Raw genomic sequence first — 24,024 nt, 5'->3', positions numbered from 1 at the left:
TTGAAAGATGTCTGTGATGAAGCAGCTTGATGTGTGAAATATGTGGATGGGACAAACTGTGCTCGAGGAGAGCTGGAAGACAGCAGGGTGAGGGCATGAATTCATGCTGGGGTAGTCACAGCAGGAGGCCAGCTGTTAGCCTTGGGGGTGGACACAGCTTGGGAAGGATTGGCTGCAGGACCAGACAGGGGACAGAAATTTCAGGGTAGTAGTGACAAGGGAATACATGCTGCCTCAACCACGTACTGACTTGGAGAAAGAGCGCTCAGCAGCAACGAACTCCTCCTCATCACCTGCTGTGATAGGAATTCCTCAAGCACCATATGAAGCACATCAAAGCCATCAGGAAGGAAGGCTGTTGGGAAGGTAGTTGTGCTCCTTCCTTCCTCGCACTGACCAGCAGCATTAGCCTTCTATCCAGAGAAAACCTTTTGCTCCTTTGAGGGAAGGTACAGAACAGTTTCAGGTTTGCCTGAGAGGTCAGCTCTACACATCCTATCTCTGGCTGCTTGGTGTTTCCCTCCTCTGCCAGCCAAGGCAGCATGAGCACGATGAGCAGAGGGAACCTCAGGGACAGATCTTGCTCTGGTGCTGAGTGCCTGCAGGACTTAATAAGAGTCAGAGGCTTATCAGCCCTACTGTGATTTATTAGCTGTCAGAGCCATATCCACAGGTGCCAACTACAAGCCTAAATGACTATAGCTTGTATGTCAGACTTGTTGCCTAGTTTGCTGGTGATCATTCTAAAGAGAACCAACAAATGGTTTGCTTTGGGCAGAGGGACCTGAGAAGTTGCACATCCCTAGCAAGGGACCCATGAATGCTTCAGGGAGGAGAGGGAAGCAGCAGGCTTAGAAGATCCCTGGCAGGATGCAGGAGACGCTCTGAAGCCCAGGCAGATGTCAAGGGAGAGACCATGAGGGGTTTACATATAACTCCTTCCCTTGACAGTAATGGGGTGGGAGCAGCAGGCATGCTCTCCTACCTGTGTTACCCTTCAGCTTAGCTTAAAGGCTTGCAGCTACACTTCAGATACTTTTAACTTTTCCTTCTTGTGGCTATCTGGTCACATGCTGTGGCACCCTTAAGGCACGGTTTGCATACACCACAGGAGAAATGAAGCAAGTAATCACAGCCCACAACCTGATACTTGTGAAAACAGGCATCAAAAAGTGAAATTCCTGCCACAGCCACTCCATTTGTGCCTCTCCAATCTTTTTAGAGAGAGTATTTGCTACTCTCTTACTGCTGGCCAGATCACACAGGGAAGCATGTGTGAGGGAACCCTTCATGTCTAGCTAGAGTATGCATGCATGTAGCTTTCTCAAAAGTGCTTTTAAACACCTCACAGTCTCTCCCCCAGGAGGGGACAGCACCACCTCCCTGCAACAGCCCTTAAAAGTTACTTGTGGGCAAAAGACAGTTGTAGCAGTCTCTAGCCCCATTTCTATACTTTGGTTCTTTAGCAGGCTTTGAGCGACTAACTTATTCTGAACGGAGCTCTGTCATAAAGACAGGCCTCAGCGTCTGTCCCTTTCTGTTAAGGCAACCACAGCTGTACAAAGTGGAGCAAAGAAGAGGGATTTGCCTTGCCAGACTCTCCCAAGAAGTGTAGAAGGCTGTAGGAATGAAAGTGGCTCCCAGGGAAACAGATGGAAAAGCAAAGCACAAGGTAGAATTTGTTGACTTGCATCCTGACATAAATGTCGTTCAGCTGTACCAGATTGTTTCCCAACAATCTCTGCTCTAAGTTGCAATTAAAACCTGAGGAGTGTGCTTGGGAAGAGGCATTGTCCTGTGTTTGGGTCAGATGACTTACAGGACCTACAGCAATTCCTGTATTTGAGGAGAAATGACACTCAGGAAAGAGAGTAGGAATGGTAAAACAGAAAGAAGATGCTCTGTATACTAAAGAGAAACCCACAAAACAATATTTAGGCTTTTCAAATTTAATTTTAAACTTAAGCATCTCTACACCATCCCTGTTCTCACACTAAGGCTTCTGCAGGACCACAAGGCTTCTGGTGAGAGGTTCAAGTTCTCCATAAAAGAAGCCAAATGCCATGGTCCCAGATTACCTGCAGAACCAGGAGCAACAGCAAGGGGTTGTAAAAATACAAAAGCCATTAAAATCACAGCTGTCTCTGAAACTGGTAGAAGCCTGTAGGATTTAGCCAAAATCTGGCTCAGATCTGCTCTTTTGGCTAAACTAAACCATTTAAGGACAGCTCACATTATCACTTTCAATGAAGAGTTGCCCAACGAGACAGTGATACCCACTTGTATGCTATTGCATAGTGAGTATGTGTCATGGGTACAGGTAAATGCCACATTTGAACACCTTCTGGGGTGGGAACACAGTGGGAACCCCCTGCACCCTGCCAGCAAGAACACTCTTGCCAAAGCTAGATGCTGACATGTAATTTGTTTTCTTGGGAGCTCTTGAAAGGTTTATTCTGTTTCAGTCTGGAAGATGGCACAAACCCGAAATGCTGTCCAGTGGTCAGCTACTTTTGTCCCTAGACAACAGCTGACAGTAACAGTATTTCTTTGGAGCAGGTGTGTGTTCATGTGTAGCATGAATCACTGTTGGACTTCCTGTCTCCAACGTTGATATCCTCGAAAATTTTTATCCAACCAAGGACCAATGGTATGCTCAAGAATAGTTATTTCACAAATCTGTCCTTTAGGAAGTTTTCACACACTAGTGCTGATACACTGCAGCTATTTTTAATTTACTTTATTGACAATATCTGAAAACAACATTTCCCCGTTCTAAAACGCAGCCCTTTTCTGATTAAACCTATTTGATAACAACATTGCCTCATAAGCAGGACGGTAAAATAATTCAGGAATGAAACACTGTATAGGGCTTTTGGAGGCTGACATCTGAATGTACTTAGTGGAGAGCAAACTTTTTTTTTTTTTTTTACTTTCATTTCTTGCTTCTTTTATCCTTAAGCTCAGCAATAAACTAGCACTCTATGGTTAAAAAGTCAGGAGAACAGCTGTATGGTACCAGTGCATCAGAATCTGTATTTCAGCTATGGGGTGTAAATTATAAGGAAGTCCTTCCAAGAAACTTTGAGAGTATCTAGTTAGCTTTTGTTGCAATGACATTGCAATGGCAAAGATGATGATTATTATCATAATCATAATCATAATCATTATCATTATCATTATTCCAGTCACTTGATTATGCTAAAGTAAACACTTCAGTCAAAGTTCAGTCAGGGTTCACCGTACAGCTTGCTGCTTTTAAGGTGAGTCCTAAAGAAATTTCACTGAGCACTGCATATTTTGCTGCATGTTTCAGTCAGCTCCAAGCCAGACTTCTTACCAGGGGCCTGCTTGTCCCTCTGCTAACTCTGCAAAGCATTTGAAGGCCAAACTACATTACCAAGCATCATGTAATAAATGTTGAGGATTTTGGTGTTAGCAGCCACATGCTAAAGTGATTTTACATGGCTCCTTTCTTATCCCTGGCTTGTCCTTCACTCTTTTCATGTACATGTCCCATTTGAGAGGGAATATGTCTGGCAATTACAGCATGTGGAAGCTTGGTTTTATTATATTTGGTTAAGGTTACTTTACCACAGAGAGTGTGGGATAGCGGTGAGAGAAGAGAGTCGAAATGCTTGTGTTCAGTGTCTGGATGTGGCTCTGTCTCTGGGTGTGGTGCTGGGCAGACCACAGCACCAGCCTCCGCACCTCACCTCAGCCCCTGGTGAGACATTCCTGATGGCCACCTGAGGAAAACTCAGGGCAAGCAATCCGTCCTGGTCCCTCCTGCAGCCTGCTTTGCCCTGCTGTCCCCAGAAGCCACCCAAAATCAGGGCAGTCAAAGGTCCCTGCTCTCCCCCTGAACTGCTGCAGTACCTCCTCATGGTTTGGGACCTGTTAGTGTCCTTATGAAGTACTTCGAGATATCAGAGCAAAAAAGGATACACAGTGTTTATCACTGAAGTTTGCCAACCTTAGCAAGGTGTCTCTACCCTTAGCAGGAGGCTGTGGAGGAGAGACCAAAAAGGCGAACAAGCTTCCCCAATGCACATTCCACAGGGAGATCTCTCCTGCTAGGCAGGACACAGCATACCATGCTCCCTCTGCCTAGGAAGATTGTCAGAGCTCTGGAAACTTGTGTATGCTGTGGGTGGACTGGGAGGGTCTTGCATTACTTTGTTAATCCAGTGGTCTATACAGATGGAGGTGAAGATGCCCATTTTTAAGAATTTATTAGCCAGCATGTGCTTCTTCCCAGCAGGAAGAAGTGGCACATCAGGCTGCTAGCTTAGCAAGGAGACACTCTGATACAGGAGCTGCATCAGCAGATTCAGCCTTTCCTCTCCACACCCAGAAGCCAGTGCATTAACTAGGCCTTTGACAAGATTTTCATGGCACCAGGGCTCCTGACACAAGAGCATTACCCCATCACATCTGTCCTTGTTTGTGAAGTGCTCTTCTCCCACCTGGCAGGTGAGGGACAGAGAGAGGAGTTTCACCAGCAGCTTTGGTGGGAGCAGAACTGAGCCCTCAGGTCCCACAGCACACATGCAGTGCACTCAGGACCAAGCCACTGCAGACTTCCATATAATGATCCAGGTCTTTGGGAGCTCTTGCCCCTTTTCTAAAACCCTCCATGCCAAATGGCCAAAGGACCAGCCCACAAACTCACCATTGAGTTGCCTGAATCAAAGACAGAAATCCTGCTTGCACGGGATGTTGTCCTCCTGCAGTCTGTAAAAACCGGGCTGAAATATGGGAGCCATCTCTTTGTTGTCTAAACCAAGTTTTATGCAAACTTCCCAGATCTGGAATGACTAGCAATAGCTCGCCAGATATTGTTGGCCCTGGATGCCTTTCTGAGATGCAACCCTTCTCTAGGGTAAAAGTTTTTCTTAAAAAAAACCAAAACATCTAGATGCTCCCACATATTATCATGCTAGATGCCGCCTTGGCTCCTGGCTCCATGAATTTGAAAACTTCAGCTGGTAGAGAACAATGGAGACCATCGCCAGTTTCTTCAGAAATTATCTGCCTCTTTCTTAGGAGCAGATAGCCCATATTTACTTCTCATTCAGTCCAACCAGTCACCAACTGTCACAAAATGGAGTGGTTTGGACCACTTAAAGAATCACCTTCAATGGTATTGGTAAAAAATGATTTAATAGGAATTTATAAAAAAGTGCGACTTCACAGAATTTGATGGCAAGGTTCACTCTATTACTTAATACAGGAATGAAATGTACAAAGGAAAATTAACTTAGAATCAAGCTAAAATTATGTATACGGAGACCAAAGATAGGGTAAAAGGGTAAAAGAGAAACATACAAAGGAAAATCGAGTTAGAATTGATTTCTCGTGATTTGTATAGAGCTCAGGAATGTAAAAAGGTAGGGGACACATGCCCATTAGGTCACGAGGTTCAGAGAAGACCCCTTTGCTTTCTAAACTCCTGTCAGAGTCTAGGTGCAGCTGGATCAACTCCTAGTCCTAGACTTGGTCAACGGTTTATATCTAAAGGGATTATGAGTATAATATCAGCCTGAGATTCATTCACAGTTGAATAAAGTTCACAACAGTGACTTAAGTAGAGATTTGAAAAGCAATATTTGTAATATACTTGCTATAGAATATTCAGGTTAGTACACACACACATGCACAAAGACACTAAGAGATATACATAAGCAAGTAAAAGAGGTATACCTGTTAAAAATTCCCCTCAAGTTCAGTGAAAATATTCACGTCAAATGCTTCGGCATCTTTCTCAACGGGCAAAGCATTGAGCCTCAAGGAGCAAAGAGCATCAGCCCGGGTCCCATCGGCTTTCAGCGACACAACTCCAATCTTCGCAAACTGAAGAGTTTGTGAGCTCTGAGACGTGTCCCACTCAGAGGGAGATGCTGGTCGCAGCCCGCTGCGGTCCAGGAGAGCTCAAAGGGTCTCACTTAGTACCGCTGTTTATAGGTTCGGGAGATGATGGGCTTCGGTCATCAGCAAATGACTGGGATTCCAGTAGCACTGGTAGCCTTTCACACGAGTAATGATTCAGATAAGGAAGGCTCCAAGGCTGTCAGGGAATGACTTCAGATTCAGGTAGGGGATGTTCCAAGGCTGCCAGGAGAGGACTGAGGTATGTCCCAAGGTTGTCAGGAAATGACTAATTATCCCTGCTCCTGTCCCCAGCCTCCGCCAGGCAACAGGACTCCTTGGTTCGGTCAGTGCAGCTCCCTGTCTTAGCCATGCAAGAGTGCCTGGTACGGTCAAGGGACGCTTAACCGCCCAACTCATTACACTTATGCTAAGGCCTAGTGAGACTTCCCAAGATCATAAATCAGCCCAGAGAGGGGGAAGAAATGCACCACCACACCAATCTCCCTGTCAAAGCAAGGAACTGCCAAGCAGGGCTGGAAATGGTGATAGTTTCTACACCATTGACGCATTTCATTCGGCCATTTAAAATCTAGAAGACTTTAACAAGCAGAAAGACATTTACAATGTTGATGTGCTCTAAAGATGGCTTGGCAGAGGTTAGCTGACTTTCTCTTATATGCAGGCACTGTCACCTGGGATATGCTGAACACAGGATTTGTGGCCTTCCTTTTGATCCAAACATCAGTCCCAATATTCACTGTATCTTCTTTTCACAGACTTCATTAGCAGTAGGATGCACAGCAGCTCATGCAACAGATGGCCTTCATTTTCCCTGCACTCCAAGTCCAAGTTTCTGTATGTACCTCAGTTTCTTGTCTCGTGGCTTTAATCTCCCAAACACTGTAGTATATTTGCTTAAGGTAAGAATGCATTTCCTCAATATAAAACAACAGCAAGGACAGAACAGTCCAAAATAACTGTAGGAAGGAATTCATCACATCAGCTGCATAATAAAACATCAGCCATAGGACTGAGTTAGTATTTATTTCTTTTCTTTCAAGATTTAGGCCACATTTGAAAAGCTCTTGAGCAAACCAATGGCATGACAGTTTGAAGATAAAACACTTCCATTTAAGCATGCTCAGGTATGCAACTGCAGGATGCACCATACAAGCATATTGGAGACCTGCCTTCTGGACTCAGCTGTTAACTCCAAGTAACAGAAAGCACAATGTTTTATAAAAACTTGTAACTGCTTTTGCAAAAAAACTTCATTCTGTCAGAATACTTGTCTCTTCTTAACAAGTGACTGTGCGGAGATAAACATCTCTGCTTCATCTTTGACAGCAATGGAAACTGGGCCAGTTATGACTGCAGGTTCAAAGACCGAGCCCTATATTTTATCCTACTCTCATGGTCTTTTCTGAAATAACATGTCAGAGGAACATTCATAATTGTAATGTATTCCATACACTTTCTGGTATAATCAGTACACAAGAGACTCTTCGGATGTATAGTCACTAAGGAGTAGTGCCTACACTGTTTTGACTCAGATGCAGTATGATCTTTACCCTTTGCTGTAAATTGGCTCAGAGCACATCTTTATGTGTCAGTTTTGCCTACTGACTTTCAGATGTTACCAGCTTCCAGTGCTATGGAGCTGCTTTGGAGTACATGTGATTTTCATTTTACACATTTTTCAGTTCCTTCATATGCCCAAATGAAAAATCCAGTGTTCAGGGACATCACATGGATTTATGATACTCTCTAGTGGGACTTTGTGTTCGGAACCTAATGAATGGATTATCCTCATGCACATGTGGCATTTCCCAGCTGTGGCAGATATGTTATTATTCCTTGTTTATTTTGCAGCTTCCGCAGGAGCATGCTGAGCTGGTTGCTTTGTAGAAAGCCTTTACAAGTCATTCTGGGGTAGGCTGTTTTCCAGCACAAGAACCCAATCCTGAGCACAATGAGTAGTGCCGGTACTCAACTGCTGCCAAGTGTAACGGGAAGCACAGACCTCAGTACTTATGTTGGAGGAGTCACTGGTATGTCCTAGACAGAAGGAGATATCATGTGTGACAGGAAAGGAAGGAGTTTAGAAAGGTGCATAAGATTAACTGTGTGGGAGAGGATGACAGGGAAAGCACATAAGAACAAACTTTTTTTAGCCTGGTTTCCCAAAACATTTTGCATCTACTTTACTTCTCTCTGCTTTCAAAACTATTTATTTCAGCTATGTTTGCAGATAGCATCAGTCTCAAAGATAGCAAATTCAACAAATGTCACAGATACAGTCAGTTGGATAGAGAAGATACACTGTACAGGTATCTCCATGCCAGGAGAAAAAGTGGTAGGAGGAGCCCTACTCTCTGAGTTGGGCTACAAGAGGATCCAACTCAAAGACAACCTTCTGCCACAACCCTGGCTTCAACTAATGTTTCACTTGCGGAAGGGCTTGATTTGCATTTGCAGGTGTCAAAGTGAGTGCAAGGTAAAAGCAAAAGCAAAGCCAGCTTAGAAAACACATGCCCGTCTTCTACTTCTTGTGTACCTGTTGGAATGGTATCAATCCATATCTACCAAGGGTGTGCTTTGGTGCCATGGGAAGTGAAGTGTGAGCTGTTGTGCAGTGAGCAGGAAAAAGCGGGGGAGTGCAAAGATAAGCTCTCTTTTATTACTGCATTGCAGAGGCTCCCCCTGCCCCTTCCCATCCTGCTCCCACAAACAAGACAACTCTGAGCAGACTGCGTGGGAGTAACACCAGAAGCTGAATCAAGTCATTGCTACAAGGACCCTGTTGTTAACATGCGTACGCTTTCCTTTCTGTAAGCCTGGACTTATTACTGGTTGCTATAAATTACAAAAGATCATGCACTCAGCATAACCTTCTGCTCATATCCTCCTCTGCTAGATGCAAACCCCTTTATGGTTAGCTACACCAGCATTGCTTTGAGGTTAAATTATTACAAATAATGCTCACAGGCTCATGGGTTTAATCTCAGTTGTTCTTAGTTCAAAATCCCTGAGTCGCTCTCCTCTAATTCTGAGCAAGGAATTTAACGGACTGAAGAAAAGAGTTTTATCCCAGAACCCCTTTTCCTCTCACTTCTTTGCATTGCAGAGACTCTGCCTAAAGCCTCCATACCCAGCAGAGCATGCGCCCTTACTGCTACATCTGCAAACTGTTAGCCCAGAATTGCTACTCGCACAGGACATAGCAGCTTTGTAAGCGAGCAGTTTTGCATTGGGGGATACTCCACTGCCTGAAAAAGCCAAATCCTTTTGACTGAAAATGCTCTGTCAGGGTGTTCTGAAACTGGCCGCCACCCATCCACCAGCATGAGGGCTGTTGGCTGTCCCTCTGTGGCCAGGCGGGTGCTCAGACTGTGGTTGTGCTCTCCCTGCCCATCTGGTGTCGGGCTCTGTATAGGGCCCTGCTGCCATTCCCCACCTTCTCAAAGGCCAGCAAGGAGAAGGTGGAAGTCAGGTGGGGCTGACCCAGCAGCCACTAGTTAAAGTCCTCCTTGTCAGTTTTTGTCTTGTTCTGCTCTGTACCTTTCTGCCATGCCAAGATCGTTTCCCAAAGAGACCAGGCTACCAGCTCCCTCCAGGTACATCCTAGAGGCAGATTAATGACAAAGCAATTTCAGTAGGAAGCTCTTTGTTCCTGAACTTGAATCCTAGACCAGTTTGCCAGAGTCAGAATAGAAATAATTTTAAACTAGGATAATGAGACTCCTGCTTTCTCAGCCCATTTATGAAAGAGTAGTATGGGAAAGCATGGTGAGTGATGAGGTGGACATTATGTTTGAAGCTGAGGGAATTTGGCCCTTCCTAAAGTAAAGCTTTTCAGTCATGCTCTACGCGACTACTACATCTTGAGCCTGAGCTGAAATTTTGGCATCACCTTAGTCTCGGGTTTGCATAGGTTTGCAGTATGGTTGTTGTCATGCTTTCAGAATTTCACAACTATTCTTTTTTTCTTTTATTTTCAGACCTTGCAGTCCTAAAGTCATAGGGAGCCATTTATTTTTGCACTTACTCCATCGTGAATTTAACAGAGGAGAGTTTATTTAATCCTAATGCAGATGACAATAGTATTGCAAAATTTAAGTCCTGCATGACAAGTCCTGAGTCAGGGTGTCCTGGTCGACACTGAGCTGACTAAAAGGCAGCAGTGTCCTCTTTGGCAAGTATGTCCAACAGTATCCTGGTCTGCATTTGGCAGAGTGTTGTCAGCCTGTGGAGGGACATGATCCCTCCTCTCTACTCAGCCCCAGTGAGACATATATGGGGTACTGTGTCCAGTGCTGGCCCCCCCTGTACAAAAGGACATACTGGAGTGAGTCCAGCAAAGGTTAGATTATGAAGACAATTAAAGGAGTGGAGCATCTCTCATATCAGGAAAGGCTGAGAGAGCTGGGGCTGTCCAGCCTGAAGAAGAGAAGGCTCAAGGGGACCTTATCACAGTGTATAGATAGAGGGAGCAGAGACAGTGGGAGCAAATATGACAGATCTTGTAGTGGTGTCCAGGACAGTTCAAAAGGCAACAGGCACACGCTGGAATACAGGAAATGCCATCTAAATAGAAGAGCTTTTTTTTTTCCTGTGCAGGTGGTCAAACACTGGAACAGGCTGCTCAGAGAGGCTGTGAAGTCTCCATCCGTAGAGTCAGTCAAACCCAACTGAACACAGCCCTGAGCAACCTGCTGTGGCTGACCTGCTATGGGCAGGAGTGGGACTGAGCACTCTCCAGAGCTGCTGTCCAGCCTCAGTACCATCACGGTTCTACCCTACAGTTCTATCACATAGCACTAAGTTCCAATTAATAAATATGTCTGAGGATATAGTAGAGGAAGTAGTACTGTTCTACGAGGTAAGGACAGCTCAGATGGTAACAAGCATAAATAAAATTTCTAAATTAAATGAAAGTTTAAATAAAATGTGATTTTCCACACAGGTTAAAGCGTAAGGCTCCTGTACATTTGTCACCTCCAAGTCACTTACTAAGATCTTCTGATGATTTTTTTTCAGCTCTCCATTCATGCTTACACTGCTGCAAATCTAAAATTGCCTGAAAGGAGTTGGTTTTACCTATACATATTTTACACGGTGATAATGTTTTTCTATCTGTATACATAGCTCTGGTCTTTCTAAATCTATGATCCAACAATTCTATGACTACTTACAGCATCTTTTCACAGAGGACCAGCTCCCAGTGTGTTTTTCATGATCCAGAGGCAAGCCATCTCTGAAGGTGGACAGTTCACCCATGTTTTCTGTCTGACTTCGAAAAGTGGAGTCTGGCCATGGCAAACTCACATAGGATGGTCTTTGTGTAGAAATAAAATGTGTAGATGAAAACCAGGCATGGTGTAATGGGTGCCACTATTAGCTCTTGCTACGCAAATACAGAAATTGTATATCATACATGGTACTAGTTCAACCTACCTGTTACCTGCCCAACTGGATTGCCAAGGAATGAGTGAAAAATCTAGTCACTGTTTTAAGACCAGATTTGGCCAACTACCATGAGGTATAGATGCAGAGGCTGTCAGCCAGACTGTGACTGTGCAATCTGGCATTCCTAAAACCTGTGTGTCTCTTCTAAATTTACTTCTAGACTCCATCTTGCAAGGATAAGTATGCATCTTGGTAGGCTCCAGTTGGCCTACACATCAGTAGGCTTGCCTATGCAGTTTTCCCCTTTCCTTGGGTGGATTGGGAAAAGGGCCACTTCCATCTTCCAATGTAATTTTTCATTCTTCCAATTCTTCCAACATAATATCTCAACTTAACTGAATATGAAGAATCACTCCTTTCTTTTCTGTTGGTCACTGTGGCAGCTCGTATTTGTCAGCAAAAACTAGACACAGCAGTGTGTCCTGTGGTAACATACAGGTCAGACAGTGATTTTTCATTCCAGAGACCCAAATCCCCTCACATCCATGCAAAGTTTGGAGCGCTGAGTTCAGGGTGAGAGGTAGACCCCTACCCTCAGTTTGTGACCATGGAACAGCACCAGCATCAGCCCCTGTACTGCAGGTGATGGGTGACACTAACAGCAGGGCTCACTCCTTTGGGCTACCAACTCCAAATGACAACAAAAGGGTTGGCTGCCGCCCATGAACCTGATTTCTGACTTGTTTCTGGACAGAAAAATCATTGTAGCTTGTTCACAAAGATCTGGTGCTGAGGACAGGGAGAGAGGGAACCGGCAATGTGGAACGACTTGATTGTTTTTTTCCAGTCTGGATGTTTTCTTTATCTATGAAGAGGCATGCTTCCTCCAATAAAACACCAACTGGTTCCTGTCTCCCAGTCACACTGACATTCCTGCCACTGGTTTCCACCTGCCCACACATGTTTCCCCAGCAGCCCTTCTTGCATAAGCCACAGTTTGTCTTGGTTTCAATGCAAGCAAACAGAAAATGGCTGATCATTACTATCTGAGTTAAAGGAGGCATTATGTGTACTTGATGCTGTTTAGCTGACAGAAATTCAGAGAAGGAACTTAGTGATCCAGTGAGAATCTCGTCCATTATGGGCAATGACTCCTGGTGCCAGCTTTTGCATCAAGGCCAGCTGAATGGAAAGTGTTGGGTACACAAACTGAAAGACTTGATCATGCAAACAAGCTGCCAAATCAGAATGACAACATATCACCCTGTTCTACACTTAAAATCAAGAAATGGAGAGAGTGTCAAATTCCCTAATTCTGGAACAACAGCAACTGGGAGCTGGTTAATGTTCAGCCTTCAGAGCCATTAACTCTACAGGGACTTGTGCCTTCACAGCTGGCCAAAAAAGTGGCTTGCTTTTATGATCCCAAGGGGATGAGGAGCTCAGACTGCAAAACTCGGAAAGGTCTTTGTCATAGCAGAAGGACAAGCAGACAGCATAGGGCTGAGTCTTGTTCTCAGGCCAGAATGCAAATGCATTCAGCTGATGATTTCTCTGGCATTTCAGTCTTGACATCAGCTGAATGATTCGTGTCCGATTATCCAGCCATCTCACCAAACTCTGTGCCTTGACCTACCTCAAGCCCAGCAGCTCGATATGCTGATTCACAGACATCAAAGATAAATGACAGTTTTAAGGCAGGCCTTGTGGCAAGCCAGCAGCACTGGTGCAGCCACCTCCAGGAAGCCAGCACCTGAGAGAAAGCCAGCAACCCACACCTATGGAGCAGTGACTCTCCCCTACCCACCACAGCCCCCATCTCAATTCTCCTGTGCCACATGAGGGAGAAGCACTGTCACAGCAGCAACTATTGATAACCTATCCCCTCTCCAGGTGAACCCATCACCGCCCACTCCTTGCCACCAGGCCAAGTAGTCAGCCAGGCACTGTCTGGGGTACTACTAATTCCCAGTTCCTCTAGTTCTATACACTTACACACCTCTGTACACCTATACAAATTTTTGTCTCAGTCTGTATATGGAGGGCCTGCACTTCCAAAAAGTAGTTGGTCATCCCTGACAACACCATCTGCCAGGCTTATTACTTTGCAGACCAAGAGAATAATTGTTCTTTGTACTCCTTTCCACAACTCTTTTGTGCTCCACAGCCAGCAGAGGTTCTTGACCTCCTGTCCCAATCATAATGCTGAGTTTCCCAAGTATGTTCCACCATCGCATAAGAAAAACTGAGGCCAGAAGGGGATCAGAAGGGAAATGCAACCTGAAATCGATAAGCACAGCACAAAGATGCATCCCGTACTCAGAGAAAACTAGTTGCCCTGCCCAGACACCCAGCAAATGCCACAAAAAAATTGTATTTAAGAAGTGGGGAGCATAGGATATTTTAACAGCTGACTTACTGCCAGTGAGATGCTGCCTAGCAGTGAGTGCTAGACAGTTTCAGAGCAATGAATTCTTTTCTTCATGAGTCTGCACACCCACACCAGCACACGCAGAAAAGTCACTACTTCTGCTCTAGAGAAGCACATGGCTGAAAGAGGCAAGAGTGCTATACACCCATGGCAACAATGTGTGAGGAAAATCACATGCTGTCTGTGTATATGCTATCTTGCTCAAGCTACTCATCATCCTCCCTGTGAACAATAGACTTTATACATGTTTTTAACAAAGGAAAGGAAAAAACAATCTGGGTGCAAGGAGATTTCAAAATGCATGAGAGGTAAGGTCCAGGGTCTGTGAAATGAAAGGAAACTAAGTACCGTGAGAAATAGCTGATGGAACTGAAGCAAGACATAAGCAAGGGTCACTTTTTTTCAAGTAGTAATAGAAATGTCACTCCTCTTCTAATGACTGGGATTTGAACAAAACTATCTGGAACGTACCTATTTTATGTATATAAGTGTGTGCATATATATATGTGTAAATATTAGTGTTTGGTATATCTTCAGAGTTTGAATTTGATCAGCTCAACTGGTTCTTTAAGAGGTCAAGAGGTACCCATCTATTGGAGGGGTTTGGTTTTCTGATCTTTTTTTAAGGGACAAATAAAGACAATTGACTTCCTGAAAAAATATTTCAGATGCAAAATTGAACAATGTTAGATGCACACATTGGCAGGCAAAAAAATATTTAGGCAGGACTAATTCCAGTATCCAATACTGCTCACTACATAGATTGCTGAAGTCTCTTTCATCTGTCATCTTAGTTTATGCCAGCAGCTCTGAAAAACAAAACAAATCATATTTTTAATAAAAAAGGAAGCCCTGCTTAAATTAAAACCCCTTGTTAGCATTTAATGTTCAACTAAGCCAAAGAAGGAAGCTGTGGTGAAAGCAAATAAATATGAAATGTGAAGAATTTCACTCCATTTACTCTGAGTAAAAGCTGCTTAGCGTGGTCTGACTGCTAAACTGATTAATAAGCAGATTCAGCTCTCAAGTAAGTTAAAACTCCCTCTAATGGCAATTGGATAAAGGACAGAGCTTGAAAAAATGAAAAGCATCTCACTGCATTTGACATGTATTTTCAGCTAGGCAAAATCTAGTTAGTATGAATGCTTTTGAAAAGTGAAACTCCAGCTAGTGCCCAGGATTTTTTTTTTAAATTACAACAAATTTCTTTACATTCCTGTTAAATTTTTTACGTGCTTTGTAAGATGTGTTATGCAAAAATTTACACGTTACGTAAAATATGTTTTCTCCAATGTGTTTTTTGCTTTAACAAAGTGGCTTAGAAAAGCACCCATGACAGACTACTCCTCCCATCCATGAAAAGGGTCCTGCTATTCAGCAATACCACTCACAACAGAAATACTAAACACTTCCAGAGATACTTAAAGAATCAGAAATTCACGGGCTCAGATTCATTCATAGCAAAATAAGCGTTTAACCTGTGCAGCAAGTGTAATAAAATCAGAAAATATTACCTTCTGCTCACAAATACCAAACAGAAATTGTCTTCAGGAAATAATAAAAATTAAGAACAAACCACAGGTCCCATCAACTGGCTGAGCACTGTCTGCAGAATAAAAATGTTAAGGAAGGAAGGTAGCCAAGGGATTACTGATTAGCACTAGATGTGCTAGCAGTAACATATATACAAAATCATGAATTTAGAAAGCTTCAAGCTCAGTCATAATGAGAGCTGGTAATGCCTTTTTCTACAACCTTGAGGGCATTTCAGGTTCCCAGGTAAATTCTACTTGTTAATCTCCCATATTTCTGCTATGCCTGCAAAAGGGCATAGAATTACAAAACTGAGATCATGACTTGATTTCTCATTCACAGTGAGGACTCTGTGCATCATTTTTACAGTCTGAAGGTCATTTCAATCACCACAACACAAGAATCTCAGGCTCTTGCTGGTCAAAGGTGGAATGTTTTCAGAAGGAAAATATTCTAGGAAGTGGAAATCCAGAGTAAAGTCAGCTGAACATAAAATAAAAAAATAATAATAATTAAAAAAAAAAGAAGCAGACCTTTTTTTTCAAAAACTGGATTTTTAAAAACACTTTTATTCAAAAGCTTACCAGACCGATTCTCCTCAAATCCAATCCAGTAACTCTTCCGCTTTAGGAGTAGAAGCTTTTATAGAGAAGTGTGGAATAAAACAGTCTTTTATACTAGTACGCATTCCCCTTCAGAATAAGAAAGGCATTTGGAATCTGGTCCAAACCTCAATGAAGATCTTCCAAATTCACACTAGCCTACATGCACCATTGTTACCTCTTCTCTTAATTACTGGAGGTTCAAAGCAGAAATGACCACTTGCCCCACCAAGATAACTGGTAAGTATATTGATAATAGTAGATAAAAGAGTAAGTATATTATGAAAGTATGGAATACTTGCCTGTGAGATACTAGAGACAAAACAGAGATCAGGAATACGCCTATGCTTGTACGTAATCTCATTTTATTGAATGGTTTGAAGTCCTGCTTAAAATAACAACATTTTAGTCTGTACATGCAGTTTCAATTTTAAAAAATTAAATATATTTGTTTTTTCATAAAACATGCATATTTATGTACATCATTTTGAGATAAAAGAAGGAATTACCATTCACAGCAGAAATTCCTCTTTACAAACCTTTTAAGAGACAAGGCAGGCAGTTGCAATTCTACAGAAGACAAAGCATACAAGCTCTCTATACTGAGGGTATAGTTTATTCATTTTATTCTTTGAGAGACATTAGCAACTGCAGAAGAAGGTCATTTAAGAATGGATTCAACTGAAAATGACAGTGGCTCAGTTGTTGAAAGTTTTGTTGTGGACTGTTTAGGCCCAAAGAAGTCTTTTGCACATTTGTCTATAGTAAACTTGTGGTTTTGGTTCTCTTTAATGGCACATTCTCTGTATTTCTTAGAAGCATCTTCAAAAGACTCTTTCACAAATGATGTTCTCAACTCTGCTCCTGATCTGTCAGGAAACGTTTGCTGGAACAGTGACTGAAATGAATTGTATTTGAGTGGTGGAGGGGGCTTGGTACTGTCTTTGCTGATCTTGCTTAATACCTGTTCCTGAGGAGCCAGAGAATCCTTATCAGAAATCTGACAGAAAGTCCTTTTTGGAGGAGAGAAAGCTGACCTCTCCCGAGCTTCCTGAGGAAGGCATGGTATCTCACTACACGACTGCTGAATGCCTTGAGTGTGGGTCAGAATGACTGAATTTTCCAGTTTTGGAGACATGATGCTGTGCTCAGTGTTTGGACAGTCCTGACTTTGTGAGACCTTGGCATCCCAACCTGCCCCAGGTTTGAGAGCTTGGACAGTAGTAGCATTTAACAGGCATTGCTGGTAGAGGAGAGCATCACTAATGGGGCCACATTTTGGCCACACTAAGAACCTAGAAGACAGGGGATACTGCCTGTAGGTAGTAGCTACACTGACATTTGAAGAAATTAATTCCATGTTGCTGGATCCTGAACACTGCATGGTTAGATCAAGGCAGGTCGGTAAAAAATTGCAAAACTCCTTGTTCGGAGTATCAACTTGACTAGTGTTAAAGGCTGTTTTATATGAGTTGTATTCAGCTCCATGCACCATGCGATTAGGGAGAAAAAGGGCAGCTGCTTGTGTAGCTTCCATCATCTCTCTCTCTTTATACTCTCTCTCTAGCATAATGTTCTCCAACTCTTTATCAGCAAAAGCCCGCCTCTTTCTCATCCTGTCACTTACAGGGGGTGGCAAGGGTGAATTCCCTCCCAGGTAAGGGTCTGTCGGAATAGGACGGTAACCTAAAACAACAAAGCAGCATTAGGAATGAAGCCACATAAGAAAAACATTAAAGCTGTATTTGTTTTTACAAACTCCTTCGTTTGGAGCCAGTCATGCCAGATGCCGAACACTTGCTACAAACCCTGGCCACTGTCGGCTCCTACTGAAGTCACTGTGCCACAGACACTTAGCTCCCTGCGCTGTTAGGTACGTTCAGTACAAGTTCCTCAACTCAGATAAGCAAGCCCTGCTCCCCTGACACCTGTAGTCTTCTTCAAAGCTAGCTGATTAGTAAGTTTAAAAAGCAATTCTAAAACAGCAGATTAAGCAAAGAAAAACAAAGGCAAAACCCTGCAGTGTGTTATGACTAGTATTGCATCATGCAGCTTAAGGAGATAACAATCCATTTTTAACAAATACAAAAGTATTCAAATACTTTGCTTCTTCTGAACTAAAAGAGAACTTTGATAAAACATAGAAATCCAGTCTCCAGTATATTCAATTACCAGGCTAACTGGATTCATTTAATATAACTGATAGGGTCCAATCCTGTTTGCTCTACCCAGACAAGTAATCCCATCAAATTAATGAAACTCCTTATGTGAGTAAGGGGAACAGGGTTTTACCTGTTTTCACTCCCATTCCTCTCACACGGGTTTCCCCATTGTCAAGGAAGATATCTATACCTACAGCTGATGCCTTTTCTATTCTCTAAAGATGAATCACTATGTACACATTGCTACAAGATGGTAGAAAATTCCAAGGAGAACTAGGGAAAAAGAAAAAGAAAGTTAAGATAAATTAGAGGAAAGAACACAGGAGAGATTTATTTTTTTTTTTTAGAAGAGTGAATTGTAGACGAAAATTAGAGGTATCTAACAGAACAAAATTTTAACTGTGCTTGCACAGGCAAAGAAAAGAGCTTTCTACTGGGGAAAAAAAAATAGATTTGAGATTTATAGGGCAACAGTTTGGAAAGTGATTAAAGCAGACATAGAAATAAATTTGGGCACGATCTGAAGAGGGAGTGGGAAACAAATAATACACCCTCTCACTAAAATATCCATCTTTAAAATGTCATTCCTCCACAGTTAATATTTTCGACAGGGGAAAAAAAAAAAAAAGAGCAGCCTATTATGCATATCTTACTATTGATAATGCCGCAAATGGTGCTCCTGGGTTAGGCGTTCAGATCAAAAGAAAAGAAAAAACAAAACAAAAAAAACAAAACAAACAAACAAAAAACCCGAAACCAAAACAAAACCAAAAAACCAACAACAACAACAACAACAAAAAAAACCACAAAACCCAACCAACTAATTGATTTACTCATTTGCTGATAAAAACACCCGCGAATAAATTGCCCTGCACCGCGAAAACGCTGCTGGGTAGTCATGTAAAAAGAATGTCAGCTTGTAACAGTAACTCTCAAATTTCAAATTACCGTTGCTAGCATTTCAAGCATTATTTGGGGCTGAAATTCTGCCACATCGATTGCAGCCACGAAGGGCTGGAGCCGCCGGGAGGGGAGGGGAGGCTCCGGCTCCGAGGGCACCCGGCAACCCGCTCCCGTTCGGGCGCGGGTTGCCGGTGCCCTCGAAGCCTCCGCCGCCCCGCGTTTATTTCGCGAAAGTAAGCCGCGTTTCACGCGTGTCCGCCAGCAGCCGCGCCTCGGACGGGAGGTTCGGGATTTCCTGGGGCAGAGCGGGGCTTCCGCGCCGCCGGGCGGGGCTGCGGGACGGGGGGCAAGCCGTGGAGGGGCGGGGGACGCCCTTACCTTCCAGGATGCTCTTGGCCAGGAGGCTGGGCGTCCGGACGTGCCTCTGGTAGACGGCTTTGCGCTCCAGGCTCGCCTGCTTCCCCGCCAGCCCCTTCTTGTCCTAGGAGAGAGACGGGCGGTGCCGTCAGCCCGGGGGCCGCCCGCCCGGTCCCGTCCCGTCCCGTCCCGTCCCCTCTCACCTCGGTGGCCTGCTGCCGTCGGAGTGCCACCTGGGCGGCCATGACGCGCTGCCGCTCCACCACCAGCAGGCAGTTGGCGCACTGGCAGTCGCGCCAGCGGCAGAACCGCTTGTGTCCCTTCAGGCACGACACCACGCCGTGGTTGCGGCACCGGGCGCACTTGGGCGTGCGGCTCAGCTTCCGCGGCTCGCCCCGCCGCGGGGCAGCCGCCGCCGCCGCCTCCTCGCCTTCCTCCTCCTCCTCTTCCCTCTCCGGGACGGCGCTGCTGCGCGGCGCGCCGGCCGCCTCGCCCGCCTCCCCCTCCACGCTCTCCACGTCGATCTCCCAGTCGGCGGCGGCGCGTCCTTCGGCCATGGCTCCTCGGCAGCGCCGCTGCAAGAGAGGGGTCAGGCCGCCCGCCCGCCCGCCCGCCCCCGCGGCGGGACGGCAGCCGGGGCACACCCGGCTTCCGAGGTGCCCGCCGCCGCCCGGCCCGCCGGCAGCCCCGCCGCGATGCGCCCCGGTCGGCAGGTCGCGGCGGAGCCGCCTCGGGATGTCATCTCCCCCCCTTGCCCTCCGCTCGGGTCTCTTCCCCGTGCCCCACGCCGGGCTCAGCTTAGACCCGAGGGACGCTTCCCGCCCCCCCCCCCCCGCGCTCGCCCGCCGCCGGCAGGACGGCGTCCCCAGCGGCGGAGGGTGCGGGCAGCACTGCCGCATGGCTATGCCCGGCGCCGCGGGGCTGTCGGGTCCTCAGCGGGACCTGTTTATTTCAGGACCCTGACAAGCCTCCTGCCCGCCGCGTTCAGACTTCGGGGACGGACAGGTCGGGAACACCTGGGCTTCACACGCCGCCGCGGTCCGCTCCAGCGGCCAGGGGCTGCGCGGGCTCCCGGAGCTCCCCGCGCCGCGGAAGCCGCGTCCTCGGACCCCCACCTCCTCCCACCCGACCTCCCCGTCCTTCCTCCCGCACTCGGCGCTTACCCGAGCCCAGCGCCCGAGGCCGGCTGGCGGTGCGGGCAGCTCGCAGGGCCGCCGCTGCCCAAGCCCAGCCGGAGGCAGGGGACTCCCGATCTCCGCACCTGAGGGTGCAAGGCTGCCCGACAGCCGGGGCGCCGCGCCGTCGAGGGCAGGGGGGGGGGTCGCTGCGTCTCAAGTGCGGCGGACCGGGCCGGGCCGGGCCGGGCCGTTCCGCGCGTGGCTGTGGGTGCGCTCTGGCGGCGCCGGGGCCGGTACCCGCCGCGCCCACGCCGCGCCCGCCCCGCGGCACAGTGCCCGCCGCCCCGGCCCCGCCGCGTTATCAGCGCCGGCCGCCGCCGCCCGCGCCGCCCATTGGGCCCGCGCCGCGCGGCCGCCGCTCTGATTGGCCCGCGAGGCCGCCGCCCCGCCTCCCCCCGCCCGCGCCCCCCCGCCGCCGACGCCAGCCCGCGCGCGTGCCAACCGCCAGCCGCTCGCTCGTGGGTGCGGGCGGGCGCCGGGGCGGCAAATTTTAGGGCAAAAAAAAAAAGGAAAGAAAGGGAGAAAAGACGGGAACGCGCCTGACGTTGACAGCTAAGAAACCAGCTCGGCGGGCGAACGGCGTCCCCCTCACCGGGGAGCGGGACGGGGGCGCGGGTTTAAAAGGCTGAAACAGGCACCGCGTTTCTCGTTTGCGGTCGTTCGCGTTGCTTGCCCCGCGAGTGGAGCGGTTTTTTTCGAGTCTGAAAATGCAACGGAATCGGCGTTGTCTTCCTGCCCTGTCGGGAATTAGGGCGAGGAAAACGTTCGTTTATTGTTCAGTATTCCCTACTCTCAGCGGCGTTTTCCACCGAGCACGGGGCTGTTGAGTAACTTTCTCCCCCTACCCCCCCCCCCCCCCGCTCCCTGACCGAGGCTGCTCTTCGGAAATTGGGGAATGCCCCTTGCCTCTCAAAACGGGGAGAGATCGAAATTGTAACCCACAAATTCTCGGGCGTGCGAGCGAGGTGTTAGAGCTCGGTGCTTCCGTCGGTGAAAATGGGAATTCCCACGGGACAGAAGCGGACAAAATACACCTCGGCCGCGTTCAGCACCGGGCAGGGCAAGAGTTAGTGAATTTAAACAGAGTGTCCCCGGGAGAGAAAAAAAAAAAAGAAAAAGAAAAAAAGGAAAAAAAGAAAAAGGGGGAAAAAAATCATGCGGGAGAGCATCAGTTCCTCACCAGTGTGCTGATCGAAAACTAACGATATGCAGAACACGCGGCCGAAACCATTCTCCGAAAAGGGAAAATATTTCGCTCTTTCCCCGAGCGGCGCCTGTGTATAATAAATACTGGTAATGTTCATGTACATAGTAAACACAGGCATCCGCTCACGGTGAGCACACGGAGCGGCCGCCGGCCACCGGTTCGGCGTGGAAAAACCCTGCTCTTGAAGCCCTTGGGGACAGGCCCACGGGCGAGCGGCGCAGGTGGAGCCGTGAGGCGGCGGGACGGGCACGGGCTCCGCCGCCCGCCGCAGCTCCCAGCACGGCCGCCGCCGCCGCCCGGGCAGGGCACCGGCCCTTCCCCTCGCCCTGCGGGCACCTGCGGGCACCTGCGGGCACCTGCGGGGAAGGAGGGAGCGTTCGTCCCGAGGGAGCCGCACCGCCTCCGAGTGCTCACGCCGGGAGAGCGGGGAGAGGGAAGCGCATCCCCCGACGACAGGTATTATTCATCCCGAAAGAGAGGCCGGCTACTGTTTGGCTTACAAGCGTGACTAAAAGTCAAATACCCAAGGAATTCCACTTTCCCCCTTGGGGTCCCTCTTAAAAGGCACAAGCACGACAAAGGACCTGCTAGGTTAGGAAACAGAAGTCCCCTTTGCTTGTAAACCGACACCAAATTACAAACTACGGTTCTGCGGGCCGCTGGAGTAAATTACAAAACAGTTCGCCTCCTGTTTACTTTATCCACAGGGAACTGTGAAACCCAGCCACGATTTTAAAGCGTGTTTGTGTAACTTTCTTCTGCTCCTCTTGTTTGCGCTCCCCTCCAGCCCCTCTCCCCTTTCCCGCCTGGAAGGAGAGGTGCCTCTGCTCTCCTCCGGCGGGACGCACCCGCGGGAGGAGGAGGCGGCGGAGAGCGGTCCCCGGCACCGCCTGTCCCACTCGTGTGCCGCGGGGACCTCCGCTCCCGCGCAGCTCCCCCCCGCCCCCCCCCCGCTTTGGCCCGCCGTGTCAGCCGCGCCCGCTCTGAGCGGACACGGGCGGATGCCGCGCCGTGCCGCGCTGGGGCAGGCACCGATTTCCACGCGAGGGAAGGCAGCGATGCCCGCGGTGCGCGACCCTGCGTCCACCTGCCGCGCTATAACGCTCCCCGCCGGAGCGCCCGGCCCTCCCGCCCGCCCCGGTGCCGGCGGCTCCCGGGCTCCTTCAGAGCCTCCTCCGCGCACCCCCGCCCGCGCCTGCCCCCACCCCGAGCAGTGCCGGGGGGTCCCCCGGGACCTGCACTGCCGGGGGGGGGGCTATGTGGCAGACCCGGATGGGGGGCCGGGGCCGGGCCGTCGGGCCGCGCAGCCGGCGGCCGGGGCTGCGCCGCTTGTAGCAGCGTCCCGGCCCGTGGGCGGCGGGGAGGAAGAGCGGCTCCGGGACGCCGCGAAGGCCGCACGCAGGTCTCGCCCCGAGAGCCGGCGGCAGCGGGGCGCCCAGCGCCGGCCCTGCTTGGCATCGCTCTCCCGTGCGGCGGGGACGGCGGGCGTGCAGGTGCAGGAGCCGGTGCCGCCGCCCGCCCGCTCCTGGCATCCCCAGCCCTGCCTTCCTCCCGGGAAATTTACGAGCGAGGTTAGGGCAGGCGAACCAAACGGCAACCCCGCGCGCAGTCTCCCCGGGAGGAATGCTTTGATCTTGCCCTCTCCCCGCGCCGCCGGGAGCCGATTGCATTGCCAAACGCGGGAGATCCCCGCCGCTTCTTCGGCTGGAGATGCGACCGCTTAATCTGAAACAAATTGCCTCTGCCCCTGCCCTGCCCGCCGGCCCCCCTCCTTCCCCGCCCCGGGGTCGCTCCCGGTGCCCGGCCAGGGGCTCCCGCCCTTGCCTGCGCGGGGCGCGACCCGGGGCGACGGCGACGGCACCGGCACCCGTAAGGGCACGGTTTAGCCCCGGATCCGGGCCCTGCGAGAAACGCTTCTCCTCCGCGGAAGGTGAAGCTGCCATCTATTTCCTCCAGGGGAGACCCTGAGATTTCCCTGGCGATCTCACCTGCAGGGAGGGGGAAGAAAGAAATCACCTTTCCCGGTATTAGCCAACCAGTAAAAACCGTGATTTCTTTTGCAGTTTTCCTCCGCATGTAGTTTTTTCTACATCAGACTCCCTCCGTCTCTTGTAAACAGCACTTACACTAAGGTAAACCTGAATAAGAAGAAGATTTTTATCCATGACACAGACCTTTCTAAACTGATTGTACCTCAACGTGTTTTAAACAAGCAACTTTGTTTTTTTTTTTTTTTTACATTTGGGTTTTAAACAAGTGTTTAGTTGTTTGGGTTCTTAATACAGTGCTACCTAACATATTTGTAAAGCAGCTAGGTACAGAGTCAGAGGAAAAAATTTCTGTTATTCCCGCATGTCAGTCAAATAAA

The 24,024-nt window shown here is 48.0% G+C and overlaps 1 protein-coding gene across 2 annotated transcripts; it reads right to left on the bottom strand.

Moving 5' to 3' along the window:
• Positions 1-16,118: 16,118 nt before the first annotated feature.
• DMRT2 (doublesex and mab-3 related transcription factor 2) lies at positions 16,119-20,699 on the bottom strand. Of its 2 annotated transcripts, none has more exons than XM_075019689.1 (4): positions 20,435-20,699; positions 19,475-19,846; positions 19,293-19,395; positions 16,119-17,535 (listed from the first exon to the last, which is right to left on the bottom strand). In XM_075019689.1, the coding sequence occupies exons 2-4, from the start codon at positions 19,826-19,828 to the stop codon at positions 16,511-16,513; spliced, it is 1,482 nt and encodes a 493-aa protein (XP_074875790.1). In that variant the 5' UTR covers positions 19,829-19,846; positions 20,435-20,699; the 3' UTR covers positions 16,119-16,510. The 2 variants fall into 2 exon arrangements, with proteins under 2 accessions (XP_074875790.1, XP_074875791.1); XM_075019690.1 differs by having other exon boundaries at positions 17,486-18,284.
• Between the last annotated feature and the right edge of the window lie 3,325 nt (positions 20,700-24,024).

Source organism: Buteo buteo, chromosome Z (assembly GCF_964188355.1).
Source record: "Buteo buteo chromosome Z, bButBut1.hap1.1, whole genome shotgun sequence".
NCBI classification, from domain to species: Eukaryota; Metazoa; Chordata; class Aves; order Accipitriformes; family Accipitridae; genus Buteo; species Buteo buteo.
This window is presented reverse-complemented; position numbering and strand designations above follow the sequence as displayed.

Coding starts and splice junctions, on each gene's coding strand:
- DMRT2 (XM_075019689.1), bottom strand. CDS start 19,828: ATGGCCGAAGGACGCGCCGCCGCCGACTGGGAGATCGACGTGGAGAGC. Junction 19,396..19,474: donor GACGGCAGCAGGCCACCGAG/GTGAGAGGGGAC, acceptor TCTCTCTCCTAG/GACAAGAAGGGGCTGGCGGG. Junction 17,536..19,292: donor GGCCAAGAGCATCCTGGAAG/GTAAGGGCGTCC, acceptor TTGTTGTTTTAG/GTTACCGTCCTATTCCGACA.